This window comes from Podarcis liolepis, assembly GCF_965112155.1.
Source record: "Podarcis liolepis genome assembly, chromosome: 12".
NCBI lineage: Eukaryota > Metazoa > Chordata > Lepidosauria > Squamata > Lacertidae > Podarcis > Podarcis liolepis.
The window spans coordinates 28,317,031-28,333,809 of NC_139563.1; the positions used below are offsets into that span (position 1 = coordinate 28,317,031).

The following is a 16,779-nucleotide window of genomic DNA, read 5'->3' on the forward strand; positions in this document are numbered from 1 at the left end:
CTGCTGTAAAAAGATGGACAGAACTTACACGGTTCCTTACGTGTCACACAGGTGCAGAGAATACATGCAATAGCCTTAAGCGCCCAATATTGTTGGACTACAACTCCCATCATCCTTGACCACTGACCATGCTGACTAGGGATGCGGGGGTAGGTGGGCATTGTAGTCCAACAACATCTGTGGATCCAAAGTAGGACATGACTGATTTAGAAGGTGGATGATTGCCCCTAGGAATGGGTGACATTTGTCGTTTCATTTCCATGGAGCTTTCTAAGTTTTTCACTTGGTCTCAGAAATCCATAGTAACGTCACTAAAGATGTAATCCTATCCCCACTTCCCTGGGCGTAAGCCCCACCTAATTCTATAGGACTTCACTTCTAGGATGGGACATATCTAGGTTCATGCTGTCAATTTCCAGCTACTCTTGTAAACTGCTAGCATAAATCAGATGTACAGTACACCTACACGTAGATCCTCTCCATTGCTTTCAACTTGATATGCATATGGGTATGGATGCTGTTCATTCTTTTCAATGGGTTACACATACAATTGCATATCCAAATGCAGCTGCTGTTCCCTTGTTCTCAATATGAGAACATATTTTACATACAGGGCCACATTTCTATAGCTCTGCCTACCTTGTGCAAAAGTTTGCAATTCCAGGTGCCAAGCACACACTCCCTCTAATAAAAGGTGAACTCTGCAGCCTTATCCGGGCATTCTTAGCTCCTTTGGGCAAAAACACAGAAGGTGGAAGGCCACACGAAGGAGCTCCACTCTGGCATCAAGGGCTCTTCTCCAAAGTCCTTGTGTACAGAGCAAATATTCTACAAGGAGATGGCTTTCACATGCACAGTTGTTCCAGAGGAGCCTTTTTGTGTACAATTATATGCAGTGCTTTTTTTCAGGGGGGGAACGCAGGGGTACGCATACCCCTAAACATTTTGTGAATCTAAGTTTGGCCTCATTGAGGGGCAGTATTTGATTATGAGTAAGGAAATGAGAGTACTCCTAAACCTTTTTCTGGAAAAAAGAGCACTGATTACTGTATTGGCCCGAATATAAGCTGCACCTGAATATAAGCTGCACCTTTAAAATTCAAGGGGGGGGGGGAGGAAAAGGACAATACCCGAATGTAAGCTGCTCCCTTAAAGTTACGCAGGCACTCACACCCGTTCCATTTCACCGTATGTCCGCTTCTGCAGCGATATCATAAAAGCCAATTTTTGTAAGGTTGCAAATTTAAGCCACACTTTAACTTTTCACAGTCAGGAAAAAAAAAGTGAGGCTTATATTCAGGCCAATATGGTATATGTATGAAGATCTCCTTCCAACAACTGCTTGTGCTGTATGTGCAGATATCAGAGGAGGAATGCAGTGTCAGAGTGTGGCTACTCAGTGGGTCTCACTCCTTGACCCTGTGCTGTTGAACACTCAAAAAGGGGATGGGATTAAGGACTGGTACAATGTCACAGCCAGGTCATAAAATCCTGGGATCTCTTTCAGGCTGCCCAAAGGCCAAGTGCTGTGTCGCTTTGAAATCATTGGTTTATTATGGCATTATATTTCATAAGCAGCTTAATTCACCAAATATATGAAGCTGGCAGAAGGAAGACATCAAAACAATGAGATTGAATGTTTGAAAAAAAATTATAAAAAATTATTTGGAGATCAGGGTGTGTTTTTTTAATTATCACCAAGGGATAATAATAATAATAATAATAAATTTTATTTATATCCTGCCCTCCCCAGCTGAAGCCAGGCTCAGGGCGGCTAACAACAATAAAATAATACAACATTCTAAAATTGTGGGAAAATGATTGTTTGTACATGAGAGCATGAGCAAAGTTTTTATTGTTACAGGGTGATCTCATAGCTAGAAGCATCCTTGGAGCATGAATAGCGCGTGAACAGCTCGTGCTGTCCCATATGATTGGCTAACGTAGTATGGTCTGATCGCTCGCATGGTTTAGTACCAAGGTCTTTATCTGCTGGCTAGAACAAATTGCTTGACTTGTATTTTTTGTATCTTTCTATTTCACACATTTCACACAATAAAAGCTGTGCTGCATTAGCCCTAGGAGCAGCCATATTTCCCTAGGAGCAGCCATAATTCGGAACCTATCGTGGTGTGAGACTGATTTTTCTCTGGATGCAGAGCTGCAACTCGACAATTGGTGCCCCGTGTGACTGCCTTCGAACTTCACGTTGTTTTTCATTATTCAGCACTCACCTACACGTCGTTCATCCACGTAGTGGATCCCTGGTGAGTGCTCCCGTGTGACTGTTTGTTTTTCATTATTCAGCACTCACCAACACGTCGTTCATCCACGTAGTGGATCCCTGGTGAGTGCTCCCGTGTGTACAACGTTCAGCTCTCACCTCGCCCCGCAAGGGCTGCAGACGCGTCGTTCATCCACGTAGTGGATCCCCGGTGAGAGCTCCCGTGTGAATGTGATTCTGGACTACGTTACGGACTTATCAGCACTTATCTCCGCCCGGACCGGGCAAAAAGGCGCCTTCCTCATCCTCCTACGGATCCCTCGGTAAGTGCTCCCTGCTCTTTTTGCAACTCTTGCAATCATGGGAAAATCTCTCTCTGCACCACAGAAAAAATTTTTAAAAGACCTTAAATTCCTTTTGGCCAGTAACAACCTTGCTGTTCGGAAAGCTGACCTTAAGTCCCTTATAAAAGCCCTGGACACTCACTGTCCGTGGTTCCCCCAGGACGGAAACTGGGAGTTAGACGATTGGAAAAAAATTGGACACTTCTTTCAAAATCATCCGCAGATTGATGTAAAGGTTTTGCATGCCTGGAGTAACGTCTACAAAGCTATGTCGTGCTTAACTCCTTCAAACATTCTTCTGGCTGCTGCAACAGTTTCTTCAAACGCCCCCCCGGTTCCCGCTTTGCCTGCCTCAAACCTACCTCCTAAACCGCCGCCTCCTCCTGTCACTCCCCTGCATTCTTCAAATTCTGCAGCACCCCCTGTTCTTCCACCTCCTCCGCCCAAGGCATTTGGCACCACTCCTACCACTCCTCTCCAAGAAGAGACTCTTTGTACTGCCGCTCCGTTGTTGCCTTTTGATTCTGATACTCCAAATCACTTTCCTGTGATTGCTCCTGCACCCCCAGCCCCCGTCATGCTGACCCAAACCGATGTTCTCGATGGGCTGACGGGAGGAAGCAATTTTCTTACCATTGCCCAACAGCCAACTCTCGACCCTCAGTATTGGGCAGCCACTACAGCCTCAGCCCAAGAGGCTCTGGCCTCTGTCCCTGATGACAGGAATGAGCGAGATGGCCGATGGAGAAGCATCAGACAGGATCCTGCAAAGCCCTATGGACAATTTGTTGATCGCTTGTATAATACCTTCAAGCGGCAAGTTCAGGACCTGGCAGCACAAGAACTGACTGTACGCCAGCTTGAGGACCGTAAGCAAGCGCTGCGCCTTCTAATGGCAACATCAAATATAGCCATTGCTGATATGCTTAAAGCCTGCCAGTCAGTGGGCACTGCTAGCCACGGCCTGCTAGCCACGGCCTTATCCTCCGCCGTGTCCCAAATTCCTGCAAAGGCTACAACCTGTTGGATTGACAGTGGCTAAGGAAAAAATCCAGCGGACCTTACCCATTGCGTACCTGGGACATGAGCTGACAGCATCTGCAGCCATTCCAGTCACGCCTCAACTACAGTTTCCTGATTTTAAACTGGTGGATTTACAACAAATTCTTGGACAGCTGAATTGGATAAAGAGTTATTTGGACCTGCCTACCTCCACTTTGTCTCCACTATTTTCTGCCCTTAAAGGACATAAGGATCCAGCAGACAAGATCACAATCACCTCTGCAATGGAAGAGGCTCTTCCATAGCTGTTCCTGTGTTTCCTGGCACGCTGAAAGGCCATCTTCATCCCTACTGCATTGGCCCCCCTTTTCCCTGGGAAGCCACTTCAACCACCAAACATCATTACAGTTTTGCTGCCTCCTAATAGCGACCATCCCATCTGTGTCACCACGTTTCGTTGGGTTTGGACTTTTGACTCAGCAGTACAAGGAGCAATACATCAGACTTATTTACAGCAAATGGGCTCCTGTATCTGCAGAAATGGTTGTGTGACTTCTTCTGGATTGTGGTTTTTACATGCCACATGCCAATAATCGAGCCACAAAATATCACACAGGTTGCTCGGAAGTGGCCATTGGACTAATTTACCATTCTCATCCTTATTGGCATCGCTTGGATTTTACCCCCCAGATCTTTTTTTTCTCCTCCCTCAGGAGTCCTGCCCTATGATGTGTTCCCCTGAGCATGTACAGAGGGCTGTCTTGGAACTATTGTGGACTCTTGGCAAGGGAGGGGGTGAGGGATTTTAGTGTGTTCCAGTTGTTTCATTTTTGTGCTTTGGCATGGTTCCCGGACAGAAAGCAGCTTGCAATATGGTTCTTTAGCAAGGCCCGTGAAGACAATGGGCTCTGTTCTCGACCTTGTTGCAATCTTTTTAGTTACAGCAAGTGGAATATGCTTGAAGCGAAAAAAATATTCTTGGCTAGTGCCTTTTTAGCTGCTGAGAATAATGATTTTAAAAAACTTTAAAAAGCTTTCAGCCTTTTTTGGTGGTGGTATTCTAGCCATCTCTAGATCCCTTTTTCCCTCTTTAGGTGTAGGGATGAATTACCGTGATTTGCATAGATTGGCAAATTCGACCGAAGCCTTGTTTAATTCTACCATTTTGGCTTTAAAAATGATTAACAAAGAAATATCAGAAATAAGAAATGTAGTTCTTCAACATCATTATGCTTTAGATGTGATCCTTGCTTCTAAAGGTGGAATTTGTGCCTTAATTTATTCTCATTGCTGCATGTATATAACTGATCAATCAACCAATATCTCTGCTACTATTGATCATATGGAACAAATGATAGCCCATAATCCTTTGAATCCACCTGAAGGTTTTGATCCATGGGAGTGGTTGTCTTCTTGGTTACCCAATGGAGTATGGTTAAGAAAAGTATTATTGATTGTAATTGCATGTATTGTTGGTTTTATTATGGTATGTTGTTGCATTCAATGCATACCCTCTTTGATTTCCCAATGCACTGCATGGTGGTACCGACCACGGCCCACCACAGGGGTTACAAGAGGAATTTATGTTGCAAAGTGTAGACGCTTAGGCAATGAAGTGTACTAATGGTCCCTCTTTTTTCCTCTAACAATATAAACAAGAAAAGAGGACATGTGGGAAAATGATTGTTTGTACATGAGAGCATGAGCAAAGTTTTTATTGTTACAGGGTGATCTCATAGCTAGAAGCATCCTTGGAGCATGAATAGCGCGTGAACAGCTCGTGCTGTCCCATATGATTGGCTAACGTAGTATGGTCTGATCGCTCGCATGGTTTAGTACCAAGGTCTTTATCTGCTGGCTAGAACAAATTGCTTGACTTGTATTTTTTGTATCTTTCTATTTCACACATTTCACACAATAAAAGCTGTGCTGCATTAGCCCTAGGAGCTGCCATATTTCCCTAGGAGCAGCCATAATTCGGAACCTATCTTGGTGTGAGACTGATTTTTCTCTGGATGCCGAGCTGCAACTCGACATAAAATCATTTCATTATAAAATTAATTCAAATCAAATTGATGGCAACCATTGGGCTAGAGTTCTGTGAAGATTGCCAAAGGAGGGAGTCAGGCTGTGCCCTGGCCAAAGGCCTGGTGGAACAGCTCTGTCTTGCAGGCCCTGCGGAAAGATGTCAAGTCCCGCAGGGCCCTAGTCTCTTGTGACAGAGCGTTCCACCAGATCAGAGCCACAGCCGAAAAAGCCCTGGCTCTAGTTGAGGCCAGCCTAACCTCTCTGTTGCCTGGGACCTTCAAGATGTTTTTGTTTGAAGACTGTAAGTTCCTCTGTGGGACATACCAGGAGAGGCGGTCCCGTAGGTACGAAGGTCCTAGGCCGTATAGGGCTTTAAAGGTTAAAACCGGCACCTTAAACCTGATCCTGTACTCCACCGGGAGCCAGTGCAGCTGGTATAACACCGGGTAAATGTGATCTCGCAGCGAGGACCCCGTAAGGAGTCTCGCAGCAGCATTCTGCACCCGTTGGAGTTTCTGGGTCTGCAAGCAACTGCTGCAACTGCAAGCAACTGTAATGATGTTATCATACAGCACATAGTTACCCATGACAACACATTACGTGCCTAGATATTTGAGACAGGGTCTAGATAAAATATTTTGCAGCAAACCTACCTCAATGACAGATGGTCTTCCCACATTGTCTATTGTCGGTGACCCATACAACACTCCATCGCTGTAGGGTGTTCTCTGGATGTATCGTAGCCAACCAGGTCTGTCAGGGTAACCCATTAGGTTTGTGTTAAAAGTTATAGGATCATTGTTCATCTCGCCTGGATAAACAGGACATCCAATTTAAAATGCAGTGTCACCAAATGAACAGCACAGTATTTTCATGCAATGCAAATGACAAAGCAGGAGACTGCAAGCTGTCACTAATTCCTGTTCTTGGTAGTCTGCTATGATCATGAAAGAATCATAATTCTGCATTTACACTCTGTAAGTCAAACTGATAGGTTTTGCATTTTAGTTCAAAAACACCCATAAAGATGCACTAACCCACAACTAGCAATGATAGAAATCCTGGCTCCTGAGACTGCAAACATCTGCATAAATTTCAGTGCGATGTGCAGTGCAGTCCTCTACCTATTTACTCAGACGTAAATATTTGCATATCAACTCTACTTTTTGCAGAGGGCTCTAGAGTTAGCCTATTATCTCCCATCCACTTCTCCTAGGTAAGTGCAGATTGCAGATTAGCTAAAGGGAGTTGTACAGTTAAGAGTTTGTTCTGCTGCTGGCTTGAGAGCTATATGACATACCAAGCAAAAGAAAAACAAGTATAATTAATCACATACTTTCTTCGTTTACAGAATTGCCAAAATATATTTAAAGTATTTTGTTAAACTGGGCTAAAATTGTCCCAATTTTATTTCATGGAAGCCAGATGACTGTCTACAGCTGCAGATTGTGCCCTACATTGTTGTTGTTCTTTTATTTAAAAAATGCAGAAAAACAGCACTGAACTCAAGAAATGGGTTTCTTTAATTGCTATATTAAAGAAACTATAATTTCAGACCAAAATAGAGGCAATGCGAAACACAACAGTTGCAATCACCTCTGTTTGTTTAATAAACAAACAAAAAACAAAAAACAGTAAGCGTGTAGGATTTCTGCTGGGACTGCAGCACAAATGGGGTAAAGATTTAACCCAGGCACTCCCAAACTTGGACCTCCAGATGTTTTGGAACTACAATTCCCATCATCCCTGACCACTGGTCCTGTTAGCTAGGGATGATGGGAGTTGTAGTCCCAAAACATCTGGAGGGCTGAGTTTGGGGGGCCTGATTTAACCCTTTCCTCCCTTGTAATACAGCTGAAGAAAATTGATACATGCATGGCTCAAATGCTCCTACAAGGTCTGGGAGGGAAGTCTCCACTGGTGCCGATGGAAGCTGCTTTCATGGGACTAATAATAGTAGCTCCAGCAGCACGGGGGCGGTGTTTGTGTGCCAGGACCACAGTGGAAAGGAGAGGCTGTTGCAAGGTGGCATTTGGTCCCAGGCGTGGGACTCCTCACCCCTGATGTACAGGATTGCCTTGCACACCCGCCTGCTCCACCAGTGCGTGTTCTCTCTCTCTCTGCAAATGTGAAGTAATTAGGGTTATTTAATGACTCTGATACATATTTCTAAAACTGTAAGCATTTCTTACCGGGCTTTGGATAAGGAGGAAACTCCCCTTTAAAATACTCCCTCTCCAAGACGTGGACAAACAGAACTCCAGCGGAAGGGTACACGGTATGATCAGAGTGCACCTTCGAGAGGATTGTGTACACTGGGAAAGGAGGAGCAGAGAGAAGAGACAAGATATGAAAAAGCAGGACACATTCAAAATGCCACCACGTTCAAAGCCGCAGCAGGTCATTTTTGGGAAAAGGGAAACAGAAAAGGATATCCCTATTAATGACAAGTTAAGAAGTGGACGAGGAGGACAGAAGACACGCAAAGCAAAGCTTCTTCTTTCGTATGTATGCTAACAATTCCTATGCATGTGTAGGCAGCAATCAAAATTCAACCACTTAGCATGTCGCTGACAAAGAAGCAATTATTCTGCTTTGTCCTTTTGAGTATTGTAAGAAATTATAATTTGTATCAGTTAACTATGCATTGTGGAAGGTGGTGGGTTTTGTTTTTATTTTTGCGTATTTTGATGAAAAAAGAAGTTGAACAACAGGGATCGCCTTATAGTCTACTTGAAAGCAAATCCTATCGATTCCAATAGGAATTACTTCCATGCTTAGGAAAGCAGCGTTAAGAAGTTAAAATTAAATAACAAACAAAAGCGTGACGGAAGGCGTTTCAGTATTATAATGAATGGCTATAAATAATCTATTTGCTCTATTAGGGCCCTCATTGTTGCTATCTTCTCCATCCATAGAGGAATACTTTCTCAATGACCTAGTTCACACATCACAGTAAATAATATTTAACAACCAATTGTTTAATGTAATTGCACCTTGATTTCTTGCTCCATATCTCCCCTGCTCCTGTTGCACGGCTACGAAACAAGCTAAAGGTCCAGCACCGAGGGCCTTCTGGTGGTTCCCTTACTGCAAGAAGTGAGGTTACAGGGAACCAGGAAGAGGGCCTTCTCAGTAGTGGCACCCGCCCTGTGGAACACCCTCCCATCAGATGTCAAGCAAATAAACAACTATCTGACTTTTAGAAGACATCTGAAGGCAGCCCTGTTTAGGGAAGTTTTTAATGTTTGAAGTTTTATTCTGTTTTTAATGTTCTGTTGAAAGCCGCCCAGAGTGGCTGGGGAAACCCAGCCAGATGGGTGGGGTAGAAATAATAAATTATTATTATATAAATTATTATAAAGTCTCATTTGTCATGATGCCCAAACACAGGGTCATGGTTTCTTTCTCTCCAAATGATCCATGAACAGGTAACTAAGGTTTGTTCTTGGCTTACTGCCCATGGCTTGTTTGGGGAAAACCAATGCTAAGTGTGGGTTCGCACATCACAACGAAGTCAGACTATGGCTTATCTTCTGGCAACACAGCAGCTGTAGGTACGGAGCAGGAATTTTTCAGCAAGGTGCACCAGCATGCTGTGTGTTTACATTGAACCATAGTTTAACTATGTTTTAAATGTGACATGCAGACTTTGCATGTTTTGGGACAGTTCCTGCCGCTGGCGAATTGGCCAGCAGCAGTCATCTGTCAGCACTGGCAGATGAAGTCCACATCCCACTCTCACAATTAAAGCAGTGACTGGCAGGTGGGCAAACACAGCGAATTATATGCACCAAGCTGCCTTGAATGCCTACTTCTGAATCAGGACCAGTATGAATAACCTCCATAGCACACCTTTACATGGGTGTAGCCAGGATTTTTGTTGGGGAATGCAGAACCTCAGTTTGCTATGTAATTTTATTGATTTTTATTGATTGGGGGCAGCTGCCCCCCTGCACCCCTTTGCACCTTAATAATCCAAATGGGATGGTCTCTTTAGTTAAAAGGTCCAAGACTGCTATTTGCATTACATCCTTAACTGGGTCATATCATCATTTAGATAGATATATCTAAAATATTATTAACTAGAATCCTTTTAATAATATTTTAGCCTTTTATCAGAAGAGCAGAAGAGGGAGCAAAATATGGGATCTCTTTTCATATGGGCAGCAGAAAACACACATACAGCTGTGTCTGTGTAGTTTTACATAAATGAATCTGTAAATGCAAAATGAGATGGATGGTTGTTGTTTTTTAAAAAAAGGAACATCCTTCTTTCTAAGCTGGTTAGTGCCAACATTTGTTTAACTTTTGGCGCCAACTAAAAACATACCCCTTCGCTCAGGCCTTCTGCAGCAGTTTGATGTTTACTGTTAAATGATGGGACTGCCTGGAAGAGTTTTAAGACACCTTCAAATTTTGCATATGCTGGTTTTAATTGTGATGTTTCATCTGAGTTTGCGGTTTTAGTCTTCTGAGACGCTATAGTTTTTATCATTTCATACTGTAACACACCTTGGGAATCTTAATCTTAATGTATTTACATGTACCTCAAGGGGAAAAGGGCCCAGGGTGTAAAAAAAAATACAATCACAGATGATTAAAAAACTAATTCAGATACAAATATACATTACATTTCAGATACATTACATTTGAGTGGGTATTTTATTCAAGTCACAGTAACAGTAATGACTTGGAGTGCCTACGATCTGTGCCTTTATCAGTACTCAACACACTTGACTTCAATGTTTTGTTTGTCTTTGTATAAATAAGGATGATAGCTCTCATATTGTAAAGCTACTGATTTTCTCATAATAATGGAGGAGGGCAAGGGCTTCCAAAAGTTCATCACTGAAAGCTGCTGTCAAGTGGCACAAGTAGCATTCACAACTACTATTACAATTAGGTTATCACTTTCAACAAGTCTTTCCTATCTGGAAAATACATATTTCCTATTCTTTGTGTCCTTAGGAGACACACAACTGAACTTCTCCAGTTATCCTTTCACTGAATAAATGCATACACTGATTGGGCTCAAGAGAGAATGTGTGATGTCTAAATTCAGTAATGTTCATTATTCATTGAATATGAAACTCAGATTTTTTCCAGGGGGAATGTGGGTTCCTATTTAATATTCCATACCCATTGTAACACAGAATTCCTTGCTGTTTGGTGTACCAACAAAAGTGGCACCCATAGTTAGGGAAATTTCTAATCATCTAGGTCATGTTGATCATTCAGGAAACCTTAGGCTACCCTGTCATCCTCATCAAAATGAAAATTCAGTTTTAAATGCAAAAGCGAAAAAGACAGTCGGGCCTTTCTATGATCATGTCAAGCGATTAAATTGCAGAATGTTTTAAATGAATCATATGATGCAATTTGGGCATACTGGAGACAGTTCAGCCCTTTGACATGCTGATAAATTGAATGTGAACATTTTACCAGCCTTTGTGCGCACCTATCAAGAAGCATCACTGAATTGTCCCATATCACTTGATAGAATAGATTAGCCCCAATACTCCCTTCGTAAAACTGTAGCAAGGAGACCTCAGCTAGCACTGGGAAATGAAGGCCTCACTACAACTGTGGCATTTCTCACTTCTAGCAAGCAAACTCTTTGAACCAGCTGTTTCTCCTCCTGCTGGAGCAGAGCTCTGGAACGGCACAAATGGAATGAAGTTCGCAATGCCTTCTAGCTTCTAGCTGGAGTAACCCTTCACTTCTGCAACCAGAGCAGCAGAAACCTCTCCAGAACTGGATGGCCACAAGGTCTGAAACAGAACAGCAAACAGACATGGGCAATCTGCAGGCTTATCAGACCCTCTTGCAGTGTAGACCCTCCTCTGATCAAACATTCACTGGTGCATATGCAAGGGAAGTAATGAAAATACATAAAAATAAAGCCCAAATGTATCCCAAAAAGGGGCTTGTGCCCTTCAGTTAACAGATTATAATTCTAGAACCCAAGGTCATCCAATGAAGCTGAATTTTGGAAGATTTAGAGCAGATAAAAGGAAGTACTTCTCCACACTGCACAGAGTTACACAGCGGTACTTTGTTTCTCAAACTTAATCTGTTCTGGGAGTCCGTTCTGACTCCAGAAACTGTTCGAAAACCAAGGAGCGGCTTCTGATTGGCTGCAGGACCTTCCTGCACTCAAGCGGAAGCCGTGTCGGCTGTTCGGCTTCCGAAAAACATTCGCAAACCGGACCACTTACTTCCAGGTTTGCAGCGTTCGGGAGCCAATCTCTTTGGGAGCCAAGCCGTTTGAGAACCAAGGTACCACTGTACTGTGAAAATCACTACCACGGTATGTAGCAAGGGCCACCAACTTAGATGTCTGGTGGGGAGGGGGGAGGATTTGGTGGACCCATGGCGACCGAGGCTATCAATTGCTACTTATCACGTTGGGTATGTACTACCACCAGGATCATAGGCAACATGCCTTTGAATACCAATCACTGGAAAGAACTATTGTCCTCCTCATGCCCTGCTTTTAGGCTATTCATGGTCATCTGGAGGACAACTGTGAGAACAGGATGCTGGACTAGACGGACCTTCGTGAGATCTAGCAGGGCTCTTCCTATGGTGACAAACCAACGTTTTCTCCTGCTTCTCCACTTGGGTATCTATCTATCTATCTATCTATCTATCTATCTATCTATCTATCTATGTATCTATCAGTGCAAATATACACTCTTCCCAATTCTTTGAGGGCACTCACTGTCTTTCACAGTACCTGTTCACAAATACAATATTGCCACATTTATCTATGGACCGATTCTCATCCCACTCATAACAAAATTAAAAAAGGAATACAATGCCAAATTGCCGCGCATCATTTGATATAACTACTATGTATAACCCTTCAAAGATGTCAAAAGTCACTAACGCTCATGGTGCCTTTCTTGTAACATTTGTGTAGCAAATGCTTACTTTTTCTTTGCCTTGGCCACAAGTCATGCAACTTACACATGCGCTTAGCTGGTGAGATTCTGACTTTATGCGCTTGAAATCCAGCTGGTTGAGTTTGATGTTAAGCTCTTTTTGCACAGGGTTTTTCCAGCCTAGAAAGAGCTTTAAGCGCTCTGCCTTGTTTACTGGGTTCTGGGGGCAGTGGCTTATCATGTACTGCTGGTGCCCGGGACAGGCGTCCATGCACCCTGGGGTGGGGTGTGCACCCTGGAGAAAGGGGCCTGGAGGGTGAGCACAGCCTGTATCCAGCTTTTGCCACCAATGCCCCTGGAGTGACTGCACGGCACCCCTGCCCACCCATGGCCCTTGGTAGGCGCAACAACTAATTGATGCACCATCGCATAACCACCCTAAAACAAAGCAAATGAACGCTAAACCATCAATGGATGTCTTATAATCTCGCTGAAAACTTTGTGCAAACAAATCAGGATGAATACTCAAACAAGTCTGAATTCCTGCTACTGGTTCTGTAATTCTTGGGTTATTTTTTTAAAAAATGGATTGATTTCGTACATATATATTTGGTATTGTTTTATCTTGGTTTGCTGCTGCCTTGAATATGAAAAAGAAAGCTTGAGTTTTCACATTATTGTATTTAATGTTTCAAATAAATAAAATTAAAAATACTCTTAGGCACCTAAAAAAGCAAAAAACAAACAAAAACTTGATGTGACAATTTCACATTAAATGGAAGTATTTAGCTACCTCTTTTCTCCAAGCCGTCCTGATATTTTAAAAACCGTGCACAATAAATTATGCCAATTGCTACAAACAAGTAATAAAAATGACACATTTATTATGATAAAGAGATTATTATTGCACTCAGCAGATTGCAGATGTGTTTTAAGTAGACACCAACAACAAGAAATTCACAATATTTTATCCAGAACCATTATTTTGGGCAAAGGAATCCACAAAGTATAACTGAAAATTTAGTTGAAAACGAAAGATTAGAAGGAGGAATTCTTAAAGCTTAGAAGATTAGAAGATTATATAATTGCCATTTATTTCCACATCATGTTATTAGTGAAATACACACCACTAATACATCAAATCTAATGTACCAAGGGGAGGTGGATTAATCCCAAATATTTTTCAACCTAAACTCACCATTCTTCTCAGCAGCCTTTATGCTGCTGCTAACATAACTGATGACGTGTTTGGTCTTCCATTTAACTGTTCCATTTATGCCACCAGCAGAGTGCAAGAAAAAAGCTTTCCAAAATAAAACAGATGCAAGGCAAACTGGATTAATATCATGTCAACAGCTTCTCAGAAATCAAAAGCCACCAGTTAGAATATAATGAATACCCAATGTAAGAAGAAGAAATTAAATGGACTACAAGTACACATTTAATGGCATTCAAAAATTAAGCTATTCAGTCTGACCAGGCACACAAATATTTATGTTTCAAAGTGTTTCTTCCCACCCATTTCCGCCTTTTTTTCCTTGGTGGAAGATGTTGGAGATGTGATAGGGATTGAGTTTTTAAATATGAGCGGTCAGCCAGGCTGCACTGGAATCAGGAAGCAGAAACAAGAAGAACAAGAAGATGCTATGGACCTAATTGCCTATTACTGTATATATTAAGCTTGTATTGAATGCAGCTACAGTATCCTGGCCCAAGAGACCCATTTGTTGAACTAGGAATGAACCCTGTGTCCACTTGCTTACTCCATCCTTCTCTCAAGTGTCATCAACTGAATCTGTCTTGGCTTCTTAAACCAGTTTTGCAGTTCAGAATTTATGTGGCACTGTGGCTAAAGAAATAGAGTGACCTAAAACTTTGCAATGCCTTATTTACTGTTGAATGAACATGGTTGTCTGAAGTTTGCTTTGAAATACCATACTCTCCACGTACTAATCAGGAAGGAATGGACTGAGGGAAGTTATTTTTTAAAGACAATTCTGCATTTGTACCCACCCTAATTAGGAATGTACTTCTCCAAAAATACAATCTGGGCGAAAGCAGCAGATCAAACACAACAAGTTTAATGCATATATCCAGGGCTTTTTTTCCTTTAAAAAAAAAAGTTTTTTTACTTTCATTTTCCTACTCATATTGAAATACTGCCCCTCAATGAGGCCAAACTTAGATTCACAAAATGTTTAGGGGTATGCGTCCCCCTGCATCCCCCCCCGAAAAAAAGCACTGCATATATTGATAAATGACACATAACATAAAATCTTGACCTGAAGAATAGCTGTTGGTAAGTCTTCTGTAGCAAAAACCACAAAGAGTCATGTGGAACTAACAAAAACCTTATAGCATAAGCTTCTTGTAGACAAGAGGCCACTTCACCAGATGCAGGTAAGTTACAGGAGAGTACTTTTCTGAGTTTCTGCTGTGTACCCATTACTGACTTAAAACACAATTTTCCTTTCCCCTGTTGTGTTTCAAATCACATTTGTACATTGTTGTAAACATCAGTACACTTGGATGTGTTTCCAAGTTGTTTGCTGTCTGTCCACACACACCAGTAGGGGTGTGGATGTCTTCACATGTCATAAGTTTTCAAATCTAATCAAATGGAGTTTAGGGGGAAACACCTCAAAACGAAGCATTTCCTCAGAAAACTACAGAGTAGATGTGGATTGTGTATAATGTTGTGCTTACAAACCAGCGGTGGGAGTGCACTGGATGCAAAGCAAATGCGAAGGTCATTTCACAAACACAGCAGTCATTTCCCTCTGAAGTCTTCCTTCTGATTTCAATTTTACAATCTTCCCCAAACCATGTGTATAGGTTTATACCCAGTGCTTTTTTTCTAAAAAAATGTTTAGGGGTACTCTCACTTTGAGTCAAGAAAATCACCATTTTATAGTTCAAATTGGGGAAAATAAATAGAGTAAATGGACAAAAGTATAAAGATTCACAAAACGTTTAGGGGTATGCGTAACCCTGCGTCCCCCCTTATAACTCAGGTTAACATTTCATGCATCTAATGAAGTGGACTGTAGTCTGTGAAAGCTTATGCCATAATAATTATGTTATTCTTTAAGGGGGCCAGAATACTTTTTCTTATTTATATCTAAATATATGCAGGCATCACATAATATGATAATCTCACATTCAAGTGCTGGCAGAATATAGTATCATATACAACTTGCCCCACACAGTTTATGTACTTAAATGACAAGAGTGCTTTCCAAATCTTGTCTTCCACATGTATTTAACTAACCACATATTTCTCCCTATAATCCAGTTAACCTTACAATTCATAACTTACTGAACATTCCACTGCAACTATCATTTACCCTTGTCTCCAGGAATCCAGACTTTTCACATGCAGTGTGATTTGAAATTATGCAAGAAGCTCTTGATACTAAACACTACATCAGTTACATATCTTTAGACGTTATTGGATTTTAGTGCAAATGCACTGAATCCTCAATATAGTCCCGTGATTTAGAGCAAGCATTTTTACAGTGCTTTATATTTCTACAGAAAGAAATTCTATTTCATATGTTTATTAGCAGTAATGCACAGGTGTCAATTGTAAATTCAATATCTGGCAAACTTCATTTTACTAAATACAGTATAAGAAAAATAAACATCCTAAATTAGCTCCTGTCTTGGGCATCAGAAAATTATCTGATAAAAATTATCCTAATCCATTAGAAAAAAATTCCAGATCAAAATTTTGCAGAAAAAAACACATCACTGGAATATGCTAGGTTGATACTGAAAAGGGGAAGTCCTATACTAAGCAGATTCCTTGTTCAATTGACATTTCTGTTTATATGAACACATGGACAAAAGATCACAGCCACTGCCACCTACCTCAACTTCGAAATATTCAGCCTGTGTTCAGCCTAAGATCTGAACGCAGCCTGATGACATACAATCACAGTGTCCTTGCCAGGGCACTGGACTTTGGAAGCACCAACAATCAGTTGATTATTGGTGCTTGCAAAAGGGCTCTGCCTTTTCCCACAGTGGCTTGATTTCAAATTGTGCAAGCAAAGGAAACTGGGTCACCTGATGTCACTGTTATATCAAGTGACTGTCAGGTGGGCATTCACACCCAACTGTCAAAGCTGGCCTGCAGTGGGTGGGGAAAAACCATACCATTCAGATCCAGTTCCCCCACCTGTGAAGTAGGCTCTCACCATACAAAGAGGGATCCAGTACAAATGATCTTCTGTGGTCCCAGAGATGGGGAAGGAGCCATAGTTATATAGTTCTGGTTCCCACCAAG

At 41.9% G+C, this 16,779-nt stretch overlaps 1 protein-coding gene across 10 annotated transcripts in view; it reads right to left on the minus strand.

Moving 5' to 3' along the window:
* SGCE (sarcoglycan epsilon) overlaps positions 1-16,779 on the minus strand; it is a 30,379-nt gene that overhangs the window by 11,602 nt on the left and 1,998 nt on the right. For 5 of the 10 annotated variants that reach the window (XM_083469042.1, XM_083469044.1, XM_083469040.1 and 2 more), the window contains exons 2-3: positions 7,791-7,913; positions 6,252-6,409 (exon numbers count right to left, since the gene is read on the minus strand). In XM_083469042.1, coding sequence (XP_083325168.1) covers positions 6,252-6,409; positions 7,791-7,913 — 281 coding nt within the window. Of the gene's footprint in view, positions 1-6,251; positions 6,410-7,790; positions 7,914-11,200; positions 11,373-13,686; positions 13,792-16,779 lie in introns of all 10 variants that reach the window. The other 5 variants (XM_083469039.1, XM_083469037.1, XM_083469036.1 and 2 more) reach the window with 2 other exon arrangements.